Source organism: Miscanthus floridulus, chromosome 7 (genome assembly GCF_019320115.1).
Source record: "Miscanthus floridulus cultivar M001 chromosome 7, ASM1932011v1, whole genome shotgun sequence".
Classification (NCBI taxonomy): domain Eukaryota; kingdom Viridiplantae; phylum Streptophyta; class Magnoliopsida; order Poales; family Poaceae; genus Miscanthus; species Miscanthus floridulus.
In genome coordinates, this window is record NC_089586.1 from 14,925,923 (window position 1) to 14,946,228 (window position 20,306).

Below are 20,306 nucleotides of genomic sequence, written 5' to 3' on the forward strand. Positions count from 1 at the left end.
TATGTTTTATCTTCTTAAAATATAGAAGCAATGGAAGATGAATATATATGCATTGAACTCTTCTTCTTAAATTTCCAGTGAATACAACTTAGAGCATCTCCAAGAGTACCCATCTTTGGCCCACCTACTTTTAGGCGGCGATTCGGGATGTTAATAGAGTTTGTGCCCCTTCACTGCAGATGGTATGTTTATCTTTCCCTCAATACTTACTCATTTGCAAGCACAAGACACTGTTTGTTACCAACTGCCATAAGTTACTGTATTTTACGATTTGTCCATAACTTGAATTGTCTTAGTTGACAACTGACAAGTTGCAGACATATAGCACTAGAAAATTTGATATCTCGAGTCCTTTTTCCTCTTTTCAAGGCTTAGGACTAAATTCTATTTAAACTTCATGGTTTGCAGTTTGTGGCAGGGAAACGTACTCAGTGAGTGCTGATGGTGCTATCATTGCTTGGAAGATTGATTCTAGCAAAGGAAAGGAGTTTATTATTTTTCACCTTTTTATTTATTTTAAAAAACTGTATACTATGTGATGTAACTTGGATAAGTAGTGCTCACAGATGACTATTGAATTATCCGAAATCAGCCGAAATCAGCTGAAAACGTACCGGCCGAACCATGTACTAGACTAATGTGTCACAATCTTGCAATATATTTGCTGGGTAATATTAGCTTCATAAACTTGAAAGTCAACTCGAATGGTTGACGCTGGTGGCCTGATTCTTTTGTTGTTCCATTCGTCCTGTCCTAACTATGTATTTTTTTTGCATGAATCTTAATCTATTTCACTGTTTACTTCATTTTCAAAAAACATATTATATCTTGTCTTGCACAGTTATCAACTTCACTTAGGACGGAATTCTTGGCGGACATTTTGAAGAGCCGTGCAAACGAATATTTTGACAGCTTTCTTGAAGATCTCCAAGGCATGTTTAAGGACTTAGGCAGAATGTAAATTAGATGGTTAATGCGAGAAATAATGCATTATGCCTTCTTATGCAAAAGTGTTTCCCGGATTATATACATGCTCAAATATAATTGTGTAAAAGTTAAACTATGAAAAAAATTGTTGTTTGGTTGTTTTCATGTGCATCTCTAAAATAAAGCCGTCGCGTTAGCACGGGCACTGTACTAGTAAAGAATAGAAGTACACTCTGCCTTTCTCATATTATGTGGCACACAGTTACTATTTCAAATCAAATTGGGGCTTTTAAGGCTGAAGCAATCTTGCTAATAAAGTTGAAGTAAACAATTGCATACATAGTAGGTTTAGGCAGTATTTGAATGGCACTTTCTGCCTAATTCTGACTTACATAGGTATTTCCTTCCATTGACAGAAGGAAATATCCATCTAGGCCAAAACACAATTATCCCGTTTCTATTGTGACAAAACATGGGTCCTGTTCGCTTGAGCTTATCAGCCAGCCATGGAGCAGTGTTTTTCTCTCACAACAAATTAGTCCTGCAAATCAGCCACAGCAGCGATAAGTCCTGCCGAACAGGCCATGATGTTTTGTTTCTTATGTTTCTTACCTCCCTATTTTCAGGATCAACCTCCAGCTACCACATCCAGTGGAACAGCTTCAGTTTACCTTGATCTCGAGGCGATTCAGACCCCTTGTACCACTACTAGTAGCTGTACATTATTGAAAACCCAACGTTGACTAACGAGCTACCGCTGGACATGTTGAATGCGCTTGCTTGGCAATGGTCAATGCAGCAACTGAATGAGATGATGTTGATTGGCCATTCATTCATCGATGTATGTATGCAGTGCGGCAAATCTGCGAGCTGACACTGACAAACTGATGAAATGTGTGAATGTGTTCCCTCGCCTTCCCTTCTCATCCCTTACTATTGGACGTTCCGACACTCGTACCTTGAATCCGATGGTACTCGAGTATTATCATCTCAAAAGATTAAACCAAAGCACAACATGACAAGTTTGTTTAGCAACTGTTATCATCTTCACTCCACGTGTAAGGTATATCCTCTTCTCCCACCGTCTCTATCGCCATGGGATCGATGCTGATCAAATTTTTTAAGTTTGACTAACTTTATAAAAAATATTAGCAACAATTATATCTTCAATAAATTTATTATGAAAATAGATTCAGGCCTTGTTTGGATACGCGTGTATTCATCTCAATCCATATGTGTTAGAGTGGATTGGAATGGAATTAAACTAAATTCCATTCCATTCCACTCCAACATATGTGGATTAGAGTAAATACACATGCATCCAAACAAAGCCTCAACGATCTTTATAATAATGCTAATTATATTAATATTTTTTTATACTTAGTCAAAGTTAAATATGTTTGACTTTTCGGGAAAGAATAATGCCAAATAATAAGGGACATAGGGAATATGCAAGAGAGAGAGAATTGGTATTTCTTTCGTCCATCGAGTTGCGCAAGGAGTCTAGCTCTTCTCCACACGCTAGCTTAAAGATTTTTTACATCTCTCTTCCATACATGGCATATGATCCTAGTAGAGCTAGCCATTATATAACAAGAAAAGCACATAACTACCTTTTCATTTAGCAACTGTCATATGACCGCGACTCCGTGAGATGATATAATAAAAAAATAAAAAGGGCAAGGGTAAGCTCGTACTAATACATTTTTTGCTTCTCTTTTTGTGAGGAAAAATCAAAAGGTCCACACCACACATTTTTTTATCCCTACCGAAAATAATTTACATATAATAACTGCTCCATCCGTTCTAAATCATAAATCGCTTTGACTTTTTTTTGATATATCTATTTTGCTATGCTTCTAGATATAATAAAATATGTCTAGATACTCCCTCCGTCCTACAGAACATGTAATCCTATAGTTCAAATCTTGTCCCAAAATCATGTAATCAGAGTTCGGGGTATCATTTTAGATGGACCCCATCAATAAAAAGCATTGCACCTTTGGAAAATCAACTCATCCCATGTTCTACTTTGAAGAAAACATTCTAGATCGTTCTTGAGTTATAGCACATGAGAAGAAGGATATAGGAGGGGCACATGTGTAATTTCACACTTCCACTAAATTTGTCTTAAAATATTCTAGAAGATACGGCCCGGCTGCAAAGATGGCGGTCGCTTGCTGCGTCGCTACAGGTGGGCCAGGCCTATCTATCCATCCACCTATACCAATCAAAAATCATCGCGGGCGCGCACAGGCTGGGTCACGAAAGGCCCATGCCCCAATCATCATCGCCGGCTCCCTTCGTGGGCCCCACGCCCGCTTCGGTTGGAGGCGGCGGCCCATACGGTCCACCGAGGACCCGGTCCACGCCACGCCACGCCATCTCCTTCCTCCTCTGACCTCTCGTCGTCGACGAAGGAAGGATTCCGCCTCCGCCTCCTCCGCCCCGGCCGCCTTCGCGCTCGCCCGCCGCTGCATTTTCCGGTGGCCTCGCCGCGTGCGGCCGCGAGACGTGGGGGCCTGCTGCGGTCCTCGCCCGCGTCGTCTTCCCGTGGGGGCGTGCGCGTGCCCGGGACTGGTGAGACGAGTACGTGCGCTGTGACCCCCGCTCTGCTGGATTATCTCACGCTTTCCCTGCATTCCATCTACGCGATTATATGCTACCAACACTGGTCATTGCGAATTTGGTGTTGCGGTTTCCTGCTGCTGTCCATCGGAACTTAATTTTTTTTCGTTTTATTTGGACGGGGCTTTGGCGGACAATTTAATACTACTTCTACATTATTAGTGCTTGATTTTTGTTAGAATAGATTCGTGTTGAAGCATGCCTGTTTACAATTATGATGTTATATCACATAATGACATAGGGTAATTGTTGGATAAAGACATTTTTAACCTCTCGAAAACGCACGAGTCATTATTTGTTGGATAATAAAGGGCATAACTCGTCCTAACGAGATGGAATACACCTTGAGATTTCAAACGAAGACAGAGTGCCTTTTTCTTGTTAATAGATGTTTTTTAATCTTGCCTCTCAATGTTTGTTTCTCTTGGGTTCAACAGGAAGCCTTGCACCTGTTCAAGACCTCAGTCTTCAATTGTTGGTATTTTGGGTGGCAATTGAGTGATTGGGGAACCTGATTGGCCACAAGCATTGTTGGTCAACCGATGGGAAGCAATGACCCTAGCACACCCTCCAAGGCTTCAAAGGCATCAGAACAAGTACTTGAAACAGTGATAACACACTTTTACATATTTAATAAATGGCATTGTCAGTGCTTAACTGTGCTCCTGTTATTTGCCTAAAGAGATAATGGTCATTTTTTCCTTACTAGTGCAATAGCCTTAGGGTACTTAATTACTGGTTATAATGACATCTTTTTTGGAATACTCGTGATTTTGCTGCGGCCAAATTAGGAAACGTGCCGAACAAGTATGACATGATATGAACTGATGCTTTCATGGACTAATAAAGGATAGAAATACAGTCTGCCTTTCTCAGATTATGTGGCTCAAGTACTATTTCAAATCAAATTGGTGCTTTTAAGGCTGATGAAATCTTGCTATTAAAGTTGAAGTGCACAATGCATACATAGGTTTGAGCAGCATTTGAATGTCATCTTCTGCCTAATTCTGTTTTAATTACATAGGCCAGTTCTTTCCATTGACAGAAGGAAATATCCATCTAGGACAAAACACATTTCTGCTTTTTTCTATTGTGACAAAACTTGATGTTTTTGTTTCTTATGTTTCTTACTCCCTATTTTCAGGATCAACCTCCAGCTACCACATCCAGTGGAACAGCTTCAGTTTACCTTGAATGGCCTAGCTTTCAGGTTATTCCATATAAAAATATGCCCTTGCTTATTAAGAAAGAAACGTTTTCCATTTACCTTCTATTTTTATCAAGCATTTCTCCTTTCCTTTATGGCTTTATCTCTTACTTGTTAAAGTTCTTGGTAGGCCTACTCAGCAATTCCACCACATGGGTTCTTCCCCCCTACCGTTGCTGCAAATCCACAGGCCCATCCATACATGTGGGGAGCTCAGGTGCCCCCTTACTACTGTTAATGTCAATCTGTATTTATATGTGTTATATTGCAAGAGCATGTGATTTTCATATGTAAATCAAAACCAATGCCCCTTAATTGCAGCCCATGGTGCCACCTTACGGGACGCCACCACCACCTTATGTGATGTATCCACCTGGAACAGTATATGCCCATCCCTCTACACCTCCTGTATGCACTTTTATGCCTAACAAATTTAACCTACATGCAAGCTAATGTACACACACCCTTTTATCCTGCGTGGCTGACATATTTTTGCATGATGAATAAATTATTGGCAGACTATGCATCCATTTAGTCATTATCCTATGCCAACAAATGGACATGCTGAAACTCCTGTAAGTAATCAACTGTTTCTATTCCCTTTTGGTCATCACCATTTCATGTAATCCTGAAATATATCTTTCAGGGAGCTGCGCCAAGTGTTCCAGAAATGAATGGTGAGTGTTTTCCAAGGTCAACAGTTCATTATCAAAGTCAATCAGAGTATGGAAATTAAAATTAGACTTCTGGTAATAATTTCAGGGAAAAGTGAGCCTGGCAGAACATCTGCTCCATCTGCCAATGGGATTACCTCCCACAGGTTTTTATTTGTCAGTGTAAATTACAAATCTCTAGAGTTCATCCACAACCTAATCGCCTTGTAATTTTTTACCTGCAGTGAGAGTGGAAGTGAGAGTGAGAGTGAAGGAAGTGATACCAATTCTCAAAATGTGAGATTGATCTGTGATCCTCAATCTCTTTCTTGTCATAACACTTCTTTTAGACTCCTTGATAATTTTGCTGTTGCAGGATTCACACTCAAAGGACAATGATGGAAAGGAAGATGGTGGGTATCTGAGGACTTGTTTTATTTTCCAAATGATAAAGACCAATAGAATTGCATATCTGTTTTCATAAGATGATGGGTATATCCTGTCAATATGCAGGCAATTCTCAGAATGGCATGTCTTATTCGGCATCACAAGGAATGTTAAACCAAACCATGGCGATGCTTCCAGTACAACCGGGTGCAATGGTTGGAGGAGTCCCTAGCTCCACAGCTAACTTGAATATTGGAATGGACTACTGGGCAGCTCCAGGTTCTGCAGCTGTCCCTGCAACGCATGGCAAAGCACCAGCTGGTTCAGCTCGAGGAGACCAATGGGTACGGTCCTTTAGCATGTGTTTGCTTAAACTTTTATATGTACTAAAATCCTTGATCTTTGAGGATTGGCATGTCGTGATTGTGTTTCTAGTGTATTTCTTGCTCCGTAGAACCGAATACTGGTTTTGTTTTTTTATGTAGACTGTGCTGATAGTGTTGTTCTAGATAATAAGTTTCTATAATGAGGAAGTCAGGCAGGAGCCAAAGCACTGGACATCTTGTGGTGTAAGCAGTCGGATGGACCTCATAGTTTCAGTTAGAACTTAGTCTTACCTGTCCTTTTGTAGTTGTTGCCTTATCCATATAGTCCATTGAGTGAGTGAATTTGTGAACACTGTTTTATTTATTTCGAACCTAATACCAACATACACAGTTCTTCCCGTTTTATTCTTGAAAAATATAATGACTGCTGAGCGAAACTATTTGATGCCCTAACATTTCCATTTTCCATGTCCAGCTAAAAAATTCTTGTATTTGTTTCAAACACCATCCTTTAAACTTACAAACAAGAGAAATTATAGTCTTGCCATCTTCTGAAGTGCTGTGAGAAGTTTTATTCTATCTTATTGTGCTTTGGGTGTGGTAAATATGATACTAACAAGGATACCACGCTTCAATGCTACTTTATTTATATAAGTGCTTTGTGTGCACATTAATATAGCAAAATCTGTTTACCGCAAATTGTGTTTGTATCATGGCAATATTCAGGATGAAAGGGAACTCAGGAAGCAAAAACGAAAGCAGTCTAATAGAGAATCAGCACGCAGATCCCGGCTGCGCAAGCAGGTATTGTGCAATGCTCATGCTGACATCCTGCTACCTGAATTTCATCTTCTAAGATCTTTCGTTCAATGCTTTTGTGATCTTATTCGGTTATTCCAGGCTGAGTGCGAGGAGCTTGGGCAACGTGCTGAAGCTTTGAGGTCGGAGAACTCCTCTCTCAGGGCAGAGCTTGAGCGGATAAGAAAGGAGTACGAACAGCTACTTTCACAGAATGCTTCCCTCAAGGTATCAGTCATTTTCTATTCTTGATATTGTCATCTCATATTATCTGTCATGCTAGGTCAGGTTTTCAGTTATGCTAGATCACCTCCTGAATTATGCAGTTACTGCTACACATATTCATAAGAAATTGGCAATACCGTTGGCACACATTGCGCTTGAATTAGTGCATATTGCTAAGTGTGACTTTTTTCAGATGTTTCTTTTTTTCTGTAGTATTTGTTGGCCTCAATTCAGTGTTGGTATGATGTTTGTAGGAAAAGCTGGGGGCCACCAGTGATTCGATTCCTGATATGAATGAAAAGAACGATGGCGACGGCAGCTACAAGAAGCAACCTGATTCTGATGCCCAATCTTGACCCGTTTAGCTCAGGATTCTTGTAATGCACATTGCTATTTATTTTCTTGAACATTGTCGAACACAACATAGGAAAGAGTGAATTGCTTATGTAATTCTACCTCCTCGACTGGCTAATGTCTCTGACGGCATGTATATAATATATGCCCTCACTGCTGTACTAGTAATTAATTACAGACAAAAAGGAAAAACTCACTTGATGATGTTCGAGATGGACTACAGCTTGATTTGTAGAAACCAAAACAAGAAAGCAGCTCTGTGCGCAAGTGCAAGGTAGTACACCAATTGCCTGCATCCTCCATGGGCAATTGGGCATCCATGTCCATAGGTTCGGTCGACCCATAAAGAATTTTGCCCATCCAGTATTCTCAATTGCCTTAATGGATAAGTCTCATGTGTGGCTAGTCTTTGTGGGGCTGTGATGCTCACATGGTTATGGTCCTTGTGGCTGTTTTTCTGTTTTTAGGACAGCATCTTAGACTAGAGGACAGCATCTTAGAGGATAGCATCTTAGACTAGAGGACATCATCTTAGCTAGGACAGCATATTAGCATCTTAGACTAGCATCTTAGACTAGCATATTGGCATATGCTTGGCTGGCTAGCAGCCTATAAATATGTAACCCCAACCCCTCAGGTTGGTATGGTATTTGTGTGAGCTTGTGTGAGAAATAGACAAGAAAATTGCCCCAACTCCTAGTGTCATCCTTTCTCGATGAGAGTAAGAATTCTCCTACTACCAAGAGTGAGAATTCAGCGACTAACAACTGGTATCAAAGCCGTATTATCCTGTAGCCTGAGCATCTCTTGCTCATCTTCTCTCCCAGCCCCACAACAGCCCCAGCTGTTGGCAGCAGCAGCTCCTCCGGCCGCTCCTGTTCACTCCTCTCCCAGCTCGTCTGAAGCAGCCCTCTCCCCACGCAGCAGCCCCCTGGTAGCGCGTCATGTCCGCAGGGCAGTCTCAGCGCTCGGTCGCCTCGAGCACGCGGCGTCGGCAGGAGGCCGAACTTGCCGCGGCAGAGGAACGCGAGCGAGCGGCGGCAGAGACCGCTGCAGCGGCGGCAAGGGCGTCGAGGCTAGCAGCGGCGGAGCTGGCAGCAGCCAGAGCGGAGGCGGAAGCAGCGGCGGTGGCGAATGCAGCGCGTGCGGCGGCGGCGGAGGTCGAGGCTCTGCGCGGCAGCATCGGCAGCTCCATTTCCGCTGACGACACCGCCGACGCGGACCTCGAGCTGCTAGAGAGGGAGGCAGCGCGAGCGCGGGCGGCGCAGTGGATAGCCGCGCACGTACACGAGCGTGGCGGCAGCCCAGACAGGCGCGGACGCGCTGGCGGCGCTCCTGGAGGAGGCGCGCACGGCGGTGGCGCTCCTGGGGCAGCCGCGCACGCCCACGAGCGCGGCGGCAGCCCAGACAGGCGCGGACGCACCGGTGGCGCTCCTGGAGGAGGCGCGCACGGCAACGGTGGCGGACGGGTCGATGGAGAGCGCGGCCTTCACAGGCAGCGTGGCTCTCTCTCCCCGGATCGGTACCGACGGGTCGATGGAGAGCGCGGCCTTCATAGGCAGCATGGCTCTCTCTCCCCGGATCGGTACCGTGGTTACCACGGGCGCCAGGCTGTTGTCAGGGACGTCGGTCCCGGCGGTGGGTGGCCTACCCTCACCAAGACCAACTACGTCGAGTGGGCTGCGGTGATGAGGGTAAAGCTCCAGGTGCGGCACATGTGGGAGGCAGTCCGGTACGGCGACATCGACTACGACCTAGATCGACGGGCGCTGGATGCTCTCATCGCTGCAGTCCCGCCCGAGATGCAGTTCTCGCTTACCAGCAAGCGGACTGCCAAGGAGGCTTGGGACGCCATCGCTGCGGCACGCATCGGCAGCGACCGCGCCCGCAAGTCCACACTGCAGGCACTTCGCAAGGAGTGGGAGAACCTGGCCTTCAAGCCAGGTGAGGACGTTGATGACTTTGCTCTCCATCTCAACACTCTGTTGCAGAAGATGGTGCAGTTCGGCGACGACACCTACGACGAGGAGAGAGCTGTCGAAAAGCTCTTTCGCTGCGTCCCCGAGAAGTACAAGCAGATGGCTCGCTCGATCGAGTCGCTGCTGGATCTCTCCACGATGTCGATCGAGGAGGCGATAGGTCGCCTCAAGGTCGTCGATAGTGATGAGCCACAGTCCCTCTCGGGCCCATCACCACTGGCGGGAAGCTCCTTCTCACTCGGGAGCAGTGGCTTGCCAGCCAGGGTGACCGGAGGAAGGGGGAGCCTTCTTCCGCGACAGGCGGCCGCAAGCGTGGCAAGCCGCGCAAGGCGCGTAGAGACGCCCAGGCCGGGGCGCGAGGACGTGCCGAGGGTGATGCCCGCGGAGGCGCCCAGGGCGGCGCCGCCGGCAGGCACAAGCCGGCACGAGACGACACCTGCCGCAACTGCGGCCAGCTTGGCCATTGGGCCAAGGACTATCGACAGCCACGACGCGGCCAGGCCCACGTCGCACAGGCAGAGGAGGAGGAGCCGGCTCTGTTCATGGCACATGCCAGCATCGAGCTACCTCCAGCAGCACCGGCCGCAGCGGCTCTCCTCCACCTTGACGAGCCAAAAGCACACGCCCTCCTCGGCGACAGCTCCGGCAACGACAAGACTGACGGGTGGTGCCTCGACACCGGCGCCACCCATCACATGACCGGTCGACGGGAGTTCTTCACCGAGCTTGACTCTAGCGTCCGAGGCTCCGTCAAGTTTGGGGATGCCTCCGGCGTGGAGATCAAGGGCGTCGGCTCCATCATCTTCACCGCCGTGTCTGGTGAGCACAGGCTGCTCACCGGAGTCTACTACATCCCCGCGTTGAGGAACTCCATCATCAGCTTGGGACAGCTGGATGAGAACGGTTTGCGCGTGGTGGTTGAGGACGGAGTCATGAGGATTTGGGATCGTCGCCGTCGCCTTCTTGCCAAGGTATCCAGAAGCACAAATCGACTCTACGTCCTTAACGTGCAGGTGGCACAACCCCTCTATCTCGCTGCTCATCGGGACGACGAGGCGTGGCAGTGGCACGAGCGTTTCGGGCACCTTCACTTTGAGGCCCTGAAGCGGCTCAGTGCCACGGAGATGGTGCGAGGCCTGCCGTGCCTCGACCATGTGGAGCAGCTCTGCGACGTCTGCGTGTTGACGAAGCAGAGGCGACTCCCCTTTCCCCAGCGAGCGAGCTTTCGAGCCAAGGAGAGGCTCGAGCTCGTGCACGGGGACTTGTGTGGCCCGGTGACACCAGCCACACCGGGAGGACGACGCTACTTCCTGCTGCTCGTCGACGACCTCTCCCGCTACATGTGGGTGATGGTCCTCGGCAGCAAGGGAGAGGCTGCGGACGCCATCAGACGCGCGCAGGCTGCTGCGGAGGCGGAGTGCGGCCGCAAGCTGCGCGTGCTGCGCACCGACAACGGCGGCGAATTCACGGCGGCTGAATTCGTGTCGTACTGCGCTGACGAGGGCATTCAGCGCCACTACTCCGCGCCGTACAGCCCGCAGCAGAACGGCGTCGTCGAGCGGCGCAACCAGACGGTTGTGGGGATGGCTTGGGCCCTCCTCAAGCAGAGGGGGATGCCGGCTATCTTCTGGGGAGAGGCGGTGATGACGGCCGTCTACATCCTCAACCGCTCGCCTACCAAGGCGCTCGACGGTAGGACGCCATACGAGGCTTGGCATGGGCGCAAGCCGGCGGTCTCCCACTTGCGGGTCTTCGGCTGCCTCGCATTCGCCAAGGAGCTTGGCCACATCAGCAAGCTCGATGACAGGAGCACTCCGGGAGTGTTCATCGGCTACGCGGAGGGCTCGAAGGCCTACCGCATCCTCGACCCAAAGACACAGCGTGTGCGCACAGCGCGCGATGTTGTGTTCGACGAAGGGCGAGGATGGGCGTGGGACAAGGCAGTGGACGATGGCTCGGCTTTGACGTACGACGACTTCACTGTCGAGTACGTCCACTTCGAGGGAGCTGGGGGAGTAGGTAGTTCTTCTTCGGCGAGCGCGTCTACCCCAGTCTCCGAGCCTCCACCGACCCCGGCACCTGCTACTCCGACAGCACCACGCTCTCCAGCCAGGACCTCGGCTGCGATGAGCTCTTCGCCGGCTCCACCACAGCCGGCAACGCCACGCACTCCAGCACCGACAGGCACCACTCCGGGCACGTCTACTCCACCACCAGCTCGTGTCGAGCACGGCCCGATTGAGCTCGCTACTCCGCTCTCTCACGACGAGGAGCGCGTCGACGCGTACCACGACGGTGAGCCGTTGCGGTACCGTACGGTGGAGAACCTTCTCGGCGACCAGCCGGTGCTAGGACTGGTGCCTCATGACCTGGAGGACCTGGAGGCGCAGTTGCACCTTGCGTGTGACGACGGCGAGCCTCGGTCGTTCGCAGAGGCCGAGAGACACGCGGCATGGCGCGCCGCGATGCAGTTGGAGATGGATGCGGTTGAGAAGAACCGTACCTGGGAGCTTGCTGACCTTCCTCGTGGTCATCACGCGATCACCCTTAAGTGGGTATACAAGCTGAAGAGGGATGAAGCCGGTGCCATCGTCAAGCACAAGGCTCGTTTGGTGGCACGAGGTTTCGTGCAGTAGGAGGGGGTCGACTTCGACGACGCCTTTGCTCCCGTGGCACGGATGGAGTCCGTGCGACTCCTCCTTGCGCTAGCTGCCCAGGAGGGCTGGCGTGTTCACCACATGGACGTCAAGTCGGCGTTCCTTAACGGCGACTTGAAGGAGGAGGTCTACGTGCACCAGCCGCCGGGATTTGCGATCCCCGGCAAGGAGGGCAAGGTGCTCCGCCTGCGCAAGGCCCTCTATGGCTTGCGGCAGGCACCGAGGGCATGGAATGCCAAGTTGGATTCCACGCTAAAGGGGATGGGCTCCGAGCAAAGCCCGCACGAGGCGGCCATCTACCGACGGGGCAATGGAGGAAATGCCCTGCTGGTGGGTGTCTACGTCGACGACTTGGTGATCACCGGCACCAAGGATGCGGAGGTGGCGGCATTCAAGGAAGAGATGAAGGCCACCTTCCAGATGAGTGACCTGGGGCCTCTCTCCTTCTACCTGGGAATCGAGGTGCACCAGGATGACTCCGGGATCACGCTTCGACAGACCGCCTACGCCAAGCGCGTCGTTGAGCTAGCTGGGCTCACCGACTGCAACCCAGCTCTCACTCCGATGGAGGAGAGGCTGAAGTTGAGCCGCGACAGCACGATGGAGGAGGTGGACGCTACGCAGTACCGGCGTCTTGTGGGGAGCCTTCGCTACCTCGCCCACACACGGTCGGACTTGGCATTCTCCGTCGGCTACGTTAGTCGGTTCATGCAGCGACCGACGACGGAGCACCAGTAGGCTGTGAAAGAGGATCATCCGCTACGTTGCGGGGACTCTCGACCACGGCCTCTACTACCCGAGGTGCCCTGGGGCGGCACACTTCGTCGGGTACAGCGATAGCGACCACGCCGGCGACATCGACACCAGCAAGAGCACGAGCGGGATCCTCTTCTTCCTCGGCAAGTGCCTCGTTAGCTGGCAGTCGGTCAAGCAGCAGGTGGTGGCCCTGTCCAGCTGCGAGGCCGAGTACATAGCGGCCTCCACCGCTTCGACTCAGGCGCTCTGGCTCGCTCGACTGCTTGGTGATCTCCTCGGCAGAGACACTAGAGCGGTGGAGCTCAGGGTGGACAGCAAGTCCGCTCTGGCCCTGGCAAAGAACCCCGTGTTCCACGAACGCAGCAAGCACATCCAGGTGAGGTACCACTTCATCTGAGGCTGTTTGGAGGAAGGGAGCATCAAGGCGAGCTACATCAACACCAAGGACCAGCTTGCGGACCTGCTCACCAAGACCCTTGGGAGGATCAAATTCCTTGAGCTCTGCTCCAGGACCGGGATGGTTCAACTCTCCCACAAGACGACGCACAAGACTTAGGGGGAGAATGATGGATAAGTCTCATATGTGGCTGGTCTTTGTGGGGCTGTGATGCTCACATGGTTATGGTCCTTGTGGCTGTTTTTCTGTTTTTAGGACAGCATCTTAGACTAGAGGACAGCATCTTAGCTAGGACAGCATATTAGCATCTTAGACTAGCATCTTGACTGGCTAGCAACCTATAAATATGTAACCCCAACCCCTCAGGTTGGTATGGCATTTGTATGAGCTTGTGTGAGAAATAGACAAGAAAATTGCCCCAAGCCCTAAGTTAGTAAGAATAAGAAATTAGGTTTCTTATATTATATTTTAAAAAAATTCTTAACGATTAGCAGGGGCCGCGCGAACGCGTACCCCCTCTTAGATGGTAGGCAAGCGCGCTCTTCCCAAGTGCAATGGACACCGCTAACCTAGGCCATGACTCTTGTTGATCAGCCATAGACCCCGTCCAGGTAAGTATGGATCAAGGTCGCACTCGTGGTTTGTTTTGTAGGTCCTCCTAAGTGCAAGCATTGTTAAGGTACCGATACGGTACTAAATCAATCGATGTTTAATTTGTGTTGTGAAGGTCCGCTGTTGTTAGCACGTTGGGCTCGGGAGCAGGCCCTTCGATCGCAAACCTGGCCCAAATGAGAATAGTTGTGCCCCAAGGCCCAATCTGTCAACTTGTGGGCCAGCTCGGTGAGATCATTTGCCATGCATACCGCATACTGTGATCTGTGATGCATGCCAACCGTGCTCAACCAATGAGGATTGGTATGTATTTATGTTACATCAAGTGACAATTTTACAGAAATAATTACAAGATTATAATCGTAATTACAACTAATAATCAGCTACTAAACATGTAACAATCACCAATCAACAGTAACTGGCCATTGCCGAGTACCACAGCTTCCATGGTTAACATCCCCCCGGAATTTTAACCGGTGGCTACAAGGTTGAGATTGATGTGTGATTTTTGTAACATCTGATGCTTGGTAGCAGGTTTGGTGAAGATGTCGTTAACTTGATAAACCGAAGCGGGATGAGCCGAACCTCAAGAGCACCAAGAGCAAACCTTCTCATGGACAAAGTGAAAATCCACTTTAATATATTTGGTGCGAGCATGAAACATAGGATTAAAACTCAGATATGTGGCAGCAAGATTATCGCACCACAGAACAGGAACACGAGGCTAAAAGATGTGCAGTTTTTTGGGAGTAGATTCAACCCAAACAACTTCAGCTGTGCCATTCGTGATGGCCTTATACGTTCACGAAAAACTTGTCAGAGTACAGATACACACTCTCTCCCCATTGTCATAGTAGAAGTACACTTTCTCTCCCCCAAAACGGCTAGGAAACAGTGTCTCTGTGCACCAGCGATCATAGTACTCCAAAATGACCAAGAAATATACACTCTCTCCCAAAATGGCTAGGATACACTCTCCAACAATGGCCAGGAAAACATTGTGTCACCCTGGTCCAACCCACAAATAAACCGTGTGGTTAGTACGAAGAAAAATACTTTTATTTTCATTTAAAATATCAAATGTTTATTTAGCTTAACAATTTTGAAAGGATAATTAAGAAGAAAATAATTATAATTATCTTCTCTAAACATTTAGCTTAATAATTGGCAGGGGCCGCGCGAACGCGTACCCCCTCTTCCACCAATTATGACGTCCACTCTCCTACTTGAGGAACCATAGACCCCGTCCAGGTAAGTATGGATCAAGGTTGCACTCATGGCTTGTTTTTGTAGCTCCTCCTAGCCATAAGCATGGTTAGAGTTATGTGATAGCATCGTCCTTTGTAACGATCAAGACTAGTAAGTCCATCAGTCCAAACAGTTGTCCATGTACCAGTAGAAGATTCCGTAGCTACTGCAGCCCCTGCTTCTTCAGGCGGAACTAAAAATGGCAATGGGTAAATCACCATCGGGTATGGACTCCCCAGACCCATCCCTGCGATAACAATTTGAGACCACGGGTATCCCGTACCCGGCTGCGGGTGGGGGAATTTCCCTAGATCCATACCCGGCAGGGTAAATTATACCAGGCGGGTCACCCGAACCCGCCAATAGTTCTTTTGTAGGCACATAAAAATCAGCAATTCAGCAGCAACCATCACTCCCATGACACAAAAATTTAGACAAATAGTAGCTTAATAATTTCTACTACAACCACCAGCCACATAGCACCATAATAATTCATGATCCATACACATTAGTACTTAGTAGGTAGTAGAGAGTAGTACTTCGCTAGCAGTAGCCACTAGCACTTAAGGGTCTGTTTGGTTGGGCTTTTGGCTTTGGCTTTTGGTCCCAAAAGCCAAAAGCCCAACCAAAGGGGCTGCTTTTTCAGAAGCAGCTGCTTTTCCGTAGTACATTTTTGAAAGCTGGTTTGACCCTGCTTTTGGCTTTTGGCTTTCTGCTTTTCGAAATTGGTGGAATAAAAAACTCTTCCATAGTTGTTTCAAGAGAGACAAAGATAGAATGTATATTTTATACTTGTTTAACCAAACAGCTTTCAGCTTTTCTACAGCTCACAGCCCACAGCAGCTTTTCCACAGCTCACAGCCCACAGCAGCTTTTTCCCACAGCCACAGCTCAACCAAACACACCCTAAGATATTACAGTTTGCAAGTTCCATCCAAGCCACCGTTCTTGGGCTTGGATGCAGGAGCGCCGGTGAAAGCTCTAGTTTGGTTTTGGTTAATTGATGAAACCCTAAGTGCTAACCTAGTTTATCAAGATGATTATGAGATAGGTAGCACTACTCCAAGTGATGAAGCAATGGCGAAGATCATGACAATGGTGACGGCATGGTGATGGTCAAATGCTCAAACTTGGAAAAGAAGAAAGAGAAAAACAAAAGGCTCAAGGCAAAGGTATAAAACGTAGGAGCCATTTTATTTTAGTGATCAAGACACTTAGTGAGTGTGATCACATTTAGAATAGATAGCCGTACTATTAAGAGGAGTGAAACTCGTATCGGAATGCGGTTATCAAAGTGCCACTAGATGCTCTAACTCATTGCATATGCATTTAGGATCTAGTGGAGTGCTAACACCCTTGAAAATATTTGTGAAAATATGCTAACACATGTGCACAAGCTATTTTCTATTGCGCCGGATGCAAAATTCTTGGTGGTTGGCACATTTGAGTAAGGGTGAAAAAGTTAGAGTTGAAATAGAGTTGGTCGAAATGATGCTGGCGTCGGTCTACTGACCGGACGTTGGGTCACTCAGCGACCGGACGCTGAAAGGCTGCGTCCGGTCGAGCTGGCAGAGAGGTCGCCAGTTTCGGTGTTGCACCGGACGCTGGACCTGAGATGCACCGGACGCTGGTTTCTGCGTCCGGTCAAACTAACGGGTCTGCACAGTGGCTAAGGGTTGAGCACCGGACGCTGGCAGCGTCCGGTCAAGGTGGACCGGACGCGTCCGGTCGAAAAAACATGCCTCGGGGAGCTTACTGGAAACGACCGGACGCTGGGGCTTCAGCGTCCGGTCAGTTTTGACCGGAGCGTCCGGTCAGCTTCGTAGCCGTTGAAATCTGACGAACAGCGTTTGAAGCTAGTGACGCGTGGCGTCCATCGGGCGACCGGACGCTGAGGGCCAGCGTCCGGTCAGTATGACCGGAGCGTCCGGTCAGAGCGTGTTTTGCCCAGTGAAGGGGTATAACGGCTCTATTTGATGGGGGCTCTATTTATAGCCCCATGGCCGGCTCAAGGGAGCTCTCTTGCACATTTTCATTGACATAACAACCTTGTGAGCTTAGCCAAAGCCCTCCCACTCATCTCCATCATTGATCCATCATCATTGTGAGATTGGGAGAGAATCCAAGTGCATTGCTTGAGTGATTGCATCTAGAGGCACTTGGTATTCGTGTTGCGCTGCGGATTTCGCTTGTTTCTCTTGGTGGTTGTCACCACCTAGACGGTTAGAGCAGCGGTGGAGGATCGGCACGAGTTGGTGATTGTTCGTGGCCATCTCCGGTGATTGTAAGGGGAGTTGTACCTTCCCCAGCGGAGTGCCGAAAGGTAACTCTAGTAAATTGCTCGTGTCATTGAGTTACCTCACTTGTGGGTCGGTTCTTGCGGTGTCCTATCATGTGAACAAGGTTTGTGAAACATCTCTTAGCCGCCGAACCACCAAGTGTTGGTCGACACAACGGGGACTAGCGTGTTGGCAAGCACGTGAACCTCGGGAGAAAAATCGGTTGTCTCTTGTCATTTGCATTCTCCCGGTGATTGGCTTGATCTTCATCTTGTGATTGGTTCATCCCCTACACGAAGGTATAATCACCCTACTTACTTGTTTACATTCTTGCAAACTAGTTGATACAAGCTCTTTAGTGTAATTAGAATTGAGAGCTTGCTTTATTATTTACATTCATCTAGTTGAGCTCTTTGGAGTAGCAAGTTTGTGTGCCTAAGTAATCATTGCAACTAGAATTGTTGGATAGGTGGCTTGCAACCCTTGTAGAGCTAGAGCAAGTTTGCATTACGCTATTTGTCATACTAATCAAATTGCTCTAGTTAATTTGTAGATTTTTAAATAGGCTATTCACCCCCCCCTCTAGCCATATTAGGACCTTTCAGCCGGCGGCTCCGTTCTTGGGCTTCGATGCAGTAGCGCCGGCAATGCTGTTCTTCGCCTTCGATGCAGGTGGAGGGACGACGATGTCTTCGGCTTGGTCCTGAGTCGAAACTAGAGGAGACGTAGTGGTAGTGCCCTCCGGATCCGGATCTTGCAGCTTCAGAGTGTGGACGGCGTCGACGAGCTCAGGATCCGACGGCTTCGGTAGGTGGTCAGCGTCCTCCTCGATGTCCCATTGAAATGGGACGGCCACGGTTGATGCTGGCTAGTGAGGGGATGCGAATCGGAGCTGCAAAGCAAAAGCGTATGAAAGGAAAGGTCAAGAAGCAAGATTGTCACCGTCCGTCGACGCTGCCGTGCTCGGTCGCTGGCATGGCGTCGCCCGCCCCCCACGGGTAAACGGGTATGGGGACTGCTAGGACGTCCCCGTACCCGGGTATCCGGTGGGTGAAGGTTTTGCTCCGTTTATGTACTCATGGTAGTGGTTTTAGTCCATATTGCTACTCTAAGACGGTCTCCAATAACCGCGACCCAAAATACAAGACATATTCGTCCTTTGAGTAATGTTAGAGGTAAATGGTTCAATACCTATTTTTAGTCTTCTCCAACAATAAGACCAAAAGGACAACAATTTCTGCAAATGAGTCTCCAGAAAAGAGGATACTCAGATTTGGGTTATACCTCTTCTGAAAAAAAAGATACTCAGATTTGGGTTATGCCTCTCCTGACACACAAAATTGGTCTTTTCCATATAGGTACTCTGTTGGAGGCTATAGGTATTATGTTAGAAATCTATTTTGAATTTGGGTTCCGCAATGGGCGGAGCTAGAAGTAAATACCAGTTGGGTCGTGGGTCCCCATTGCCATTTTTGGAGGAACCCCGGGCCGAGGAGAACCGATATGGTACTAAACCGATGGCTGTTAATCTCTGGTCGACTGGTCCTGCCCGCGTGCTGTTAAGGTCTGCTGCTGTTAGTTAGCCCGTTGGGCTCGGGAGCAGGCCCTTGGCCTTCGGTTGTCCGCAAATATGGACCAAGTGAGAATAGTGTACCCCAAGGCCCAAGCCATCAAGGGTTTCTCCTCCACTAACCAAGAGGCGGGAGTGCACGACTGCACGGCTATGAAGTTCTGGCCAATGTTTACTGCCTTCCTTTTCTTTTCTTCACTTTGTTGTTTTCAGACTTGGTAGGAAACCATGTAGATAGTTTGACAAGGTAAGAGAAGGTTATTGGGGAGCATTGCTTGTTAGATAGTTTTCAATTTTGTTATCAGATTTGCAAGACACATCCAAGGAGAGAATGTAGATAGATTATTATTATAAATAAAACATTATTAGTTATCAGATAGTTTTAAGATTTAAAAACTCATCCAAGGAGCAGAACAGTACTGAATCAAGAATTACTATTGTTGCTTACCTAAATCTGTTAACAGTAGTTATGAATCTGCTTATTAAAAATAGAGAATAGTATGCAAGGCTGGTAATCCATTTCATCAGAATGTATATATCTTAATCTGTCTAACATTATCGTGGGCGCGGTGAATGAAGTCCATCAGCCATGCATTAAAACTAATTAAGAGGAGGATGCACTAAAACTAGAGAAAATTGACCTGAAGTATATATTGCTAAAATGACTGACTAGAGCGCAAACTCTAAAAAAACTAATTAAGAGGAGGATGCACTAAAACTAGAGAAAATTGACCTAAAGTATATTGCAAAAATGACCGTCTAGAGCGCAAACTCTCAAAAAAAATTTGGACCATTTCTCGATTTGTGCGTGTCATCCTCAAAAAAATTTGGACCATTTCTCGATTTATGTGTGTCATCTTTGCACAGGGACCATGCTAATCTTCTTTGTATCGTTCTAATTTTATCAGATGTCTCCAAATAGAAAGAGTAAGGATGGGCATTCCAGCTTATAACCAAAGCTTTCTGGCTTTGCGCTAGCGAGGTGGCACTGATTAAGCATTGAGGTGGCACTAATTCAGCATTGTTAGTTGCCTACCGCAGTGTTGCTCCACAATTCAATATCAACGGACCTTAGAGCCGCGTGTGGGCTGCTTGCTTTCCACGGCCCATTTAGTTGGGAGCTCGATATGGGCCCCTCTTTCCCTTTTTTTAATCTGTACGGGATTGGGAGGAAGAAGAGATTGACTTCGGGGCAGATAGTACTACTCTGTCTCCCCTAAAATGACGAAAAGTTTCGGATTCTCGCCAAAACACGAACTACGTGCAGCAATATCAGTTCTCTATATTTTTTCAGAAATAAGCA

At 48.1% G+C, this 20,306-nt stretch overlaps 1 protein-coding gene, 1 non-coding gene and 1 pseudogene across 2 annotated transcripts; 1 reads left to right on the forward strand and 2 right to left on the reverse strand.

Moving 5' to 3' along the window:
• The first annotated feature begins 3,201 nt into the window (after positions 1 to 3,201).
• Positions 3,202 to 7,709, forward strand: LOC136462647 (transcription factor HBP-1a-like). The gene is made up of 14 exons (XM_066461716.1): positions 3,202 to 3,516; positions 3,993 to 4,151; positions 4,700 to 4,765; positions 4,893 to 4,979; positions 5,084 to 5,170; positions 5,281 to 5,337; positions 5,409 to 5,439; positions 5,525 to 5,582; positions 5,661 to 5,712; positions 5,792 to 5,828; positions 5,929 to 6,146; positions 6,855 to 6,932; positions 7,029 to 7,154; positions 7,406 to 7,709. Exons 2-14 carry the CDS (start codon positions 4,098 to 4,100, stop codon positions 7,505 to 7,507), a joined length of 1,053 nt encoding a protein of 350 aa, XP_066317813.1. The 5' UTR covers positions 3,202 to 3,516; positions 3,993 to 4,097; the 3' UTR covers positions 7,508 to 7,709.
• Positions 7,710 to 13,785: 6,076 nt separating this feature from the next.
• Positions 13,786 to 13,913, reverse strand: LOC136468159 (U1 spliceosomal RNA; annotated as a pseudogene).
• A 5,911-nt stretch (positions 13,914 to 19,824) lies between these two features.
• On the reverse strand, positions 19,825 to 19,929 carry LOC136468342 (U6 spliceosomal RNA). The gene has a single exon (XR_010761845.1). It is a non-coding gene; the product is annotated as a U6 spliceosomal RNA (small nuclear RNA).
• Between the last annotated feature and the right edge of the window lie 377 nt (positions 19,930 to 20,306).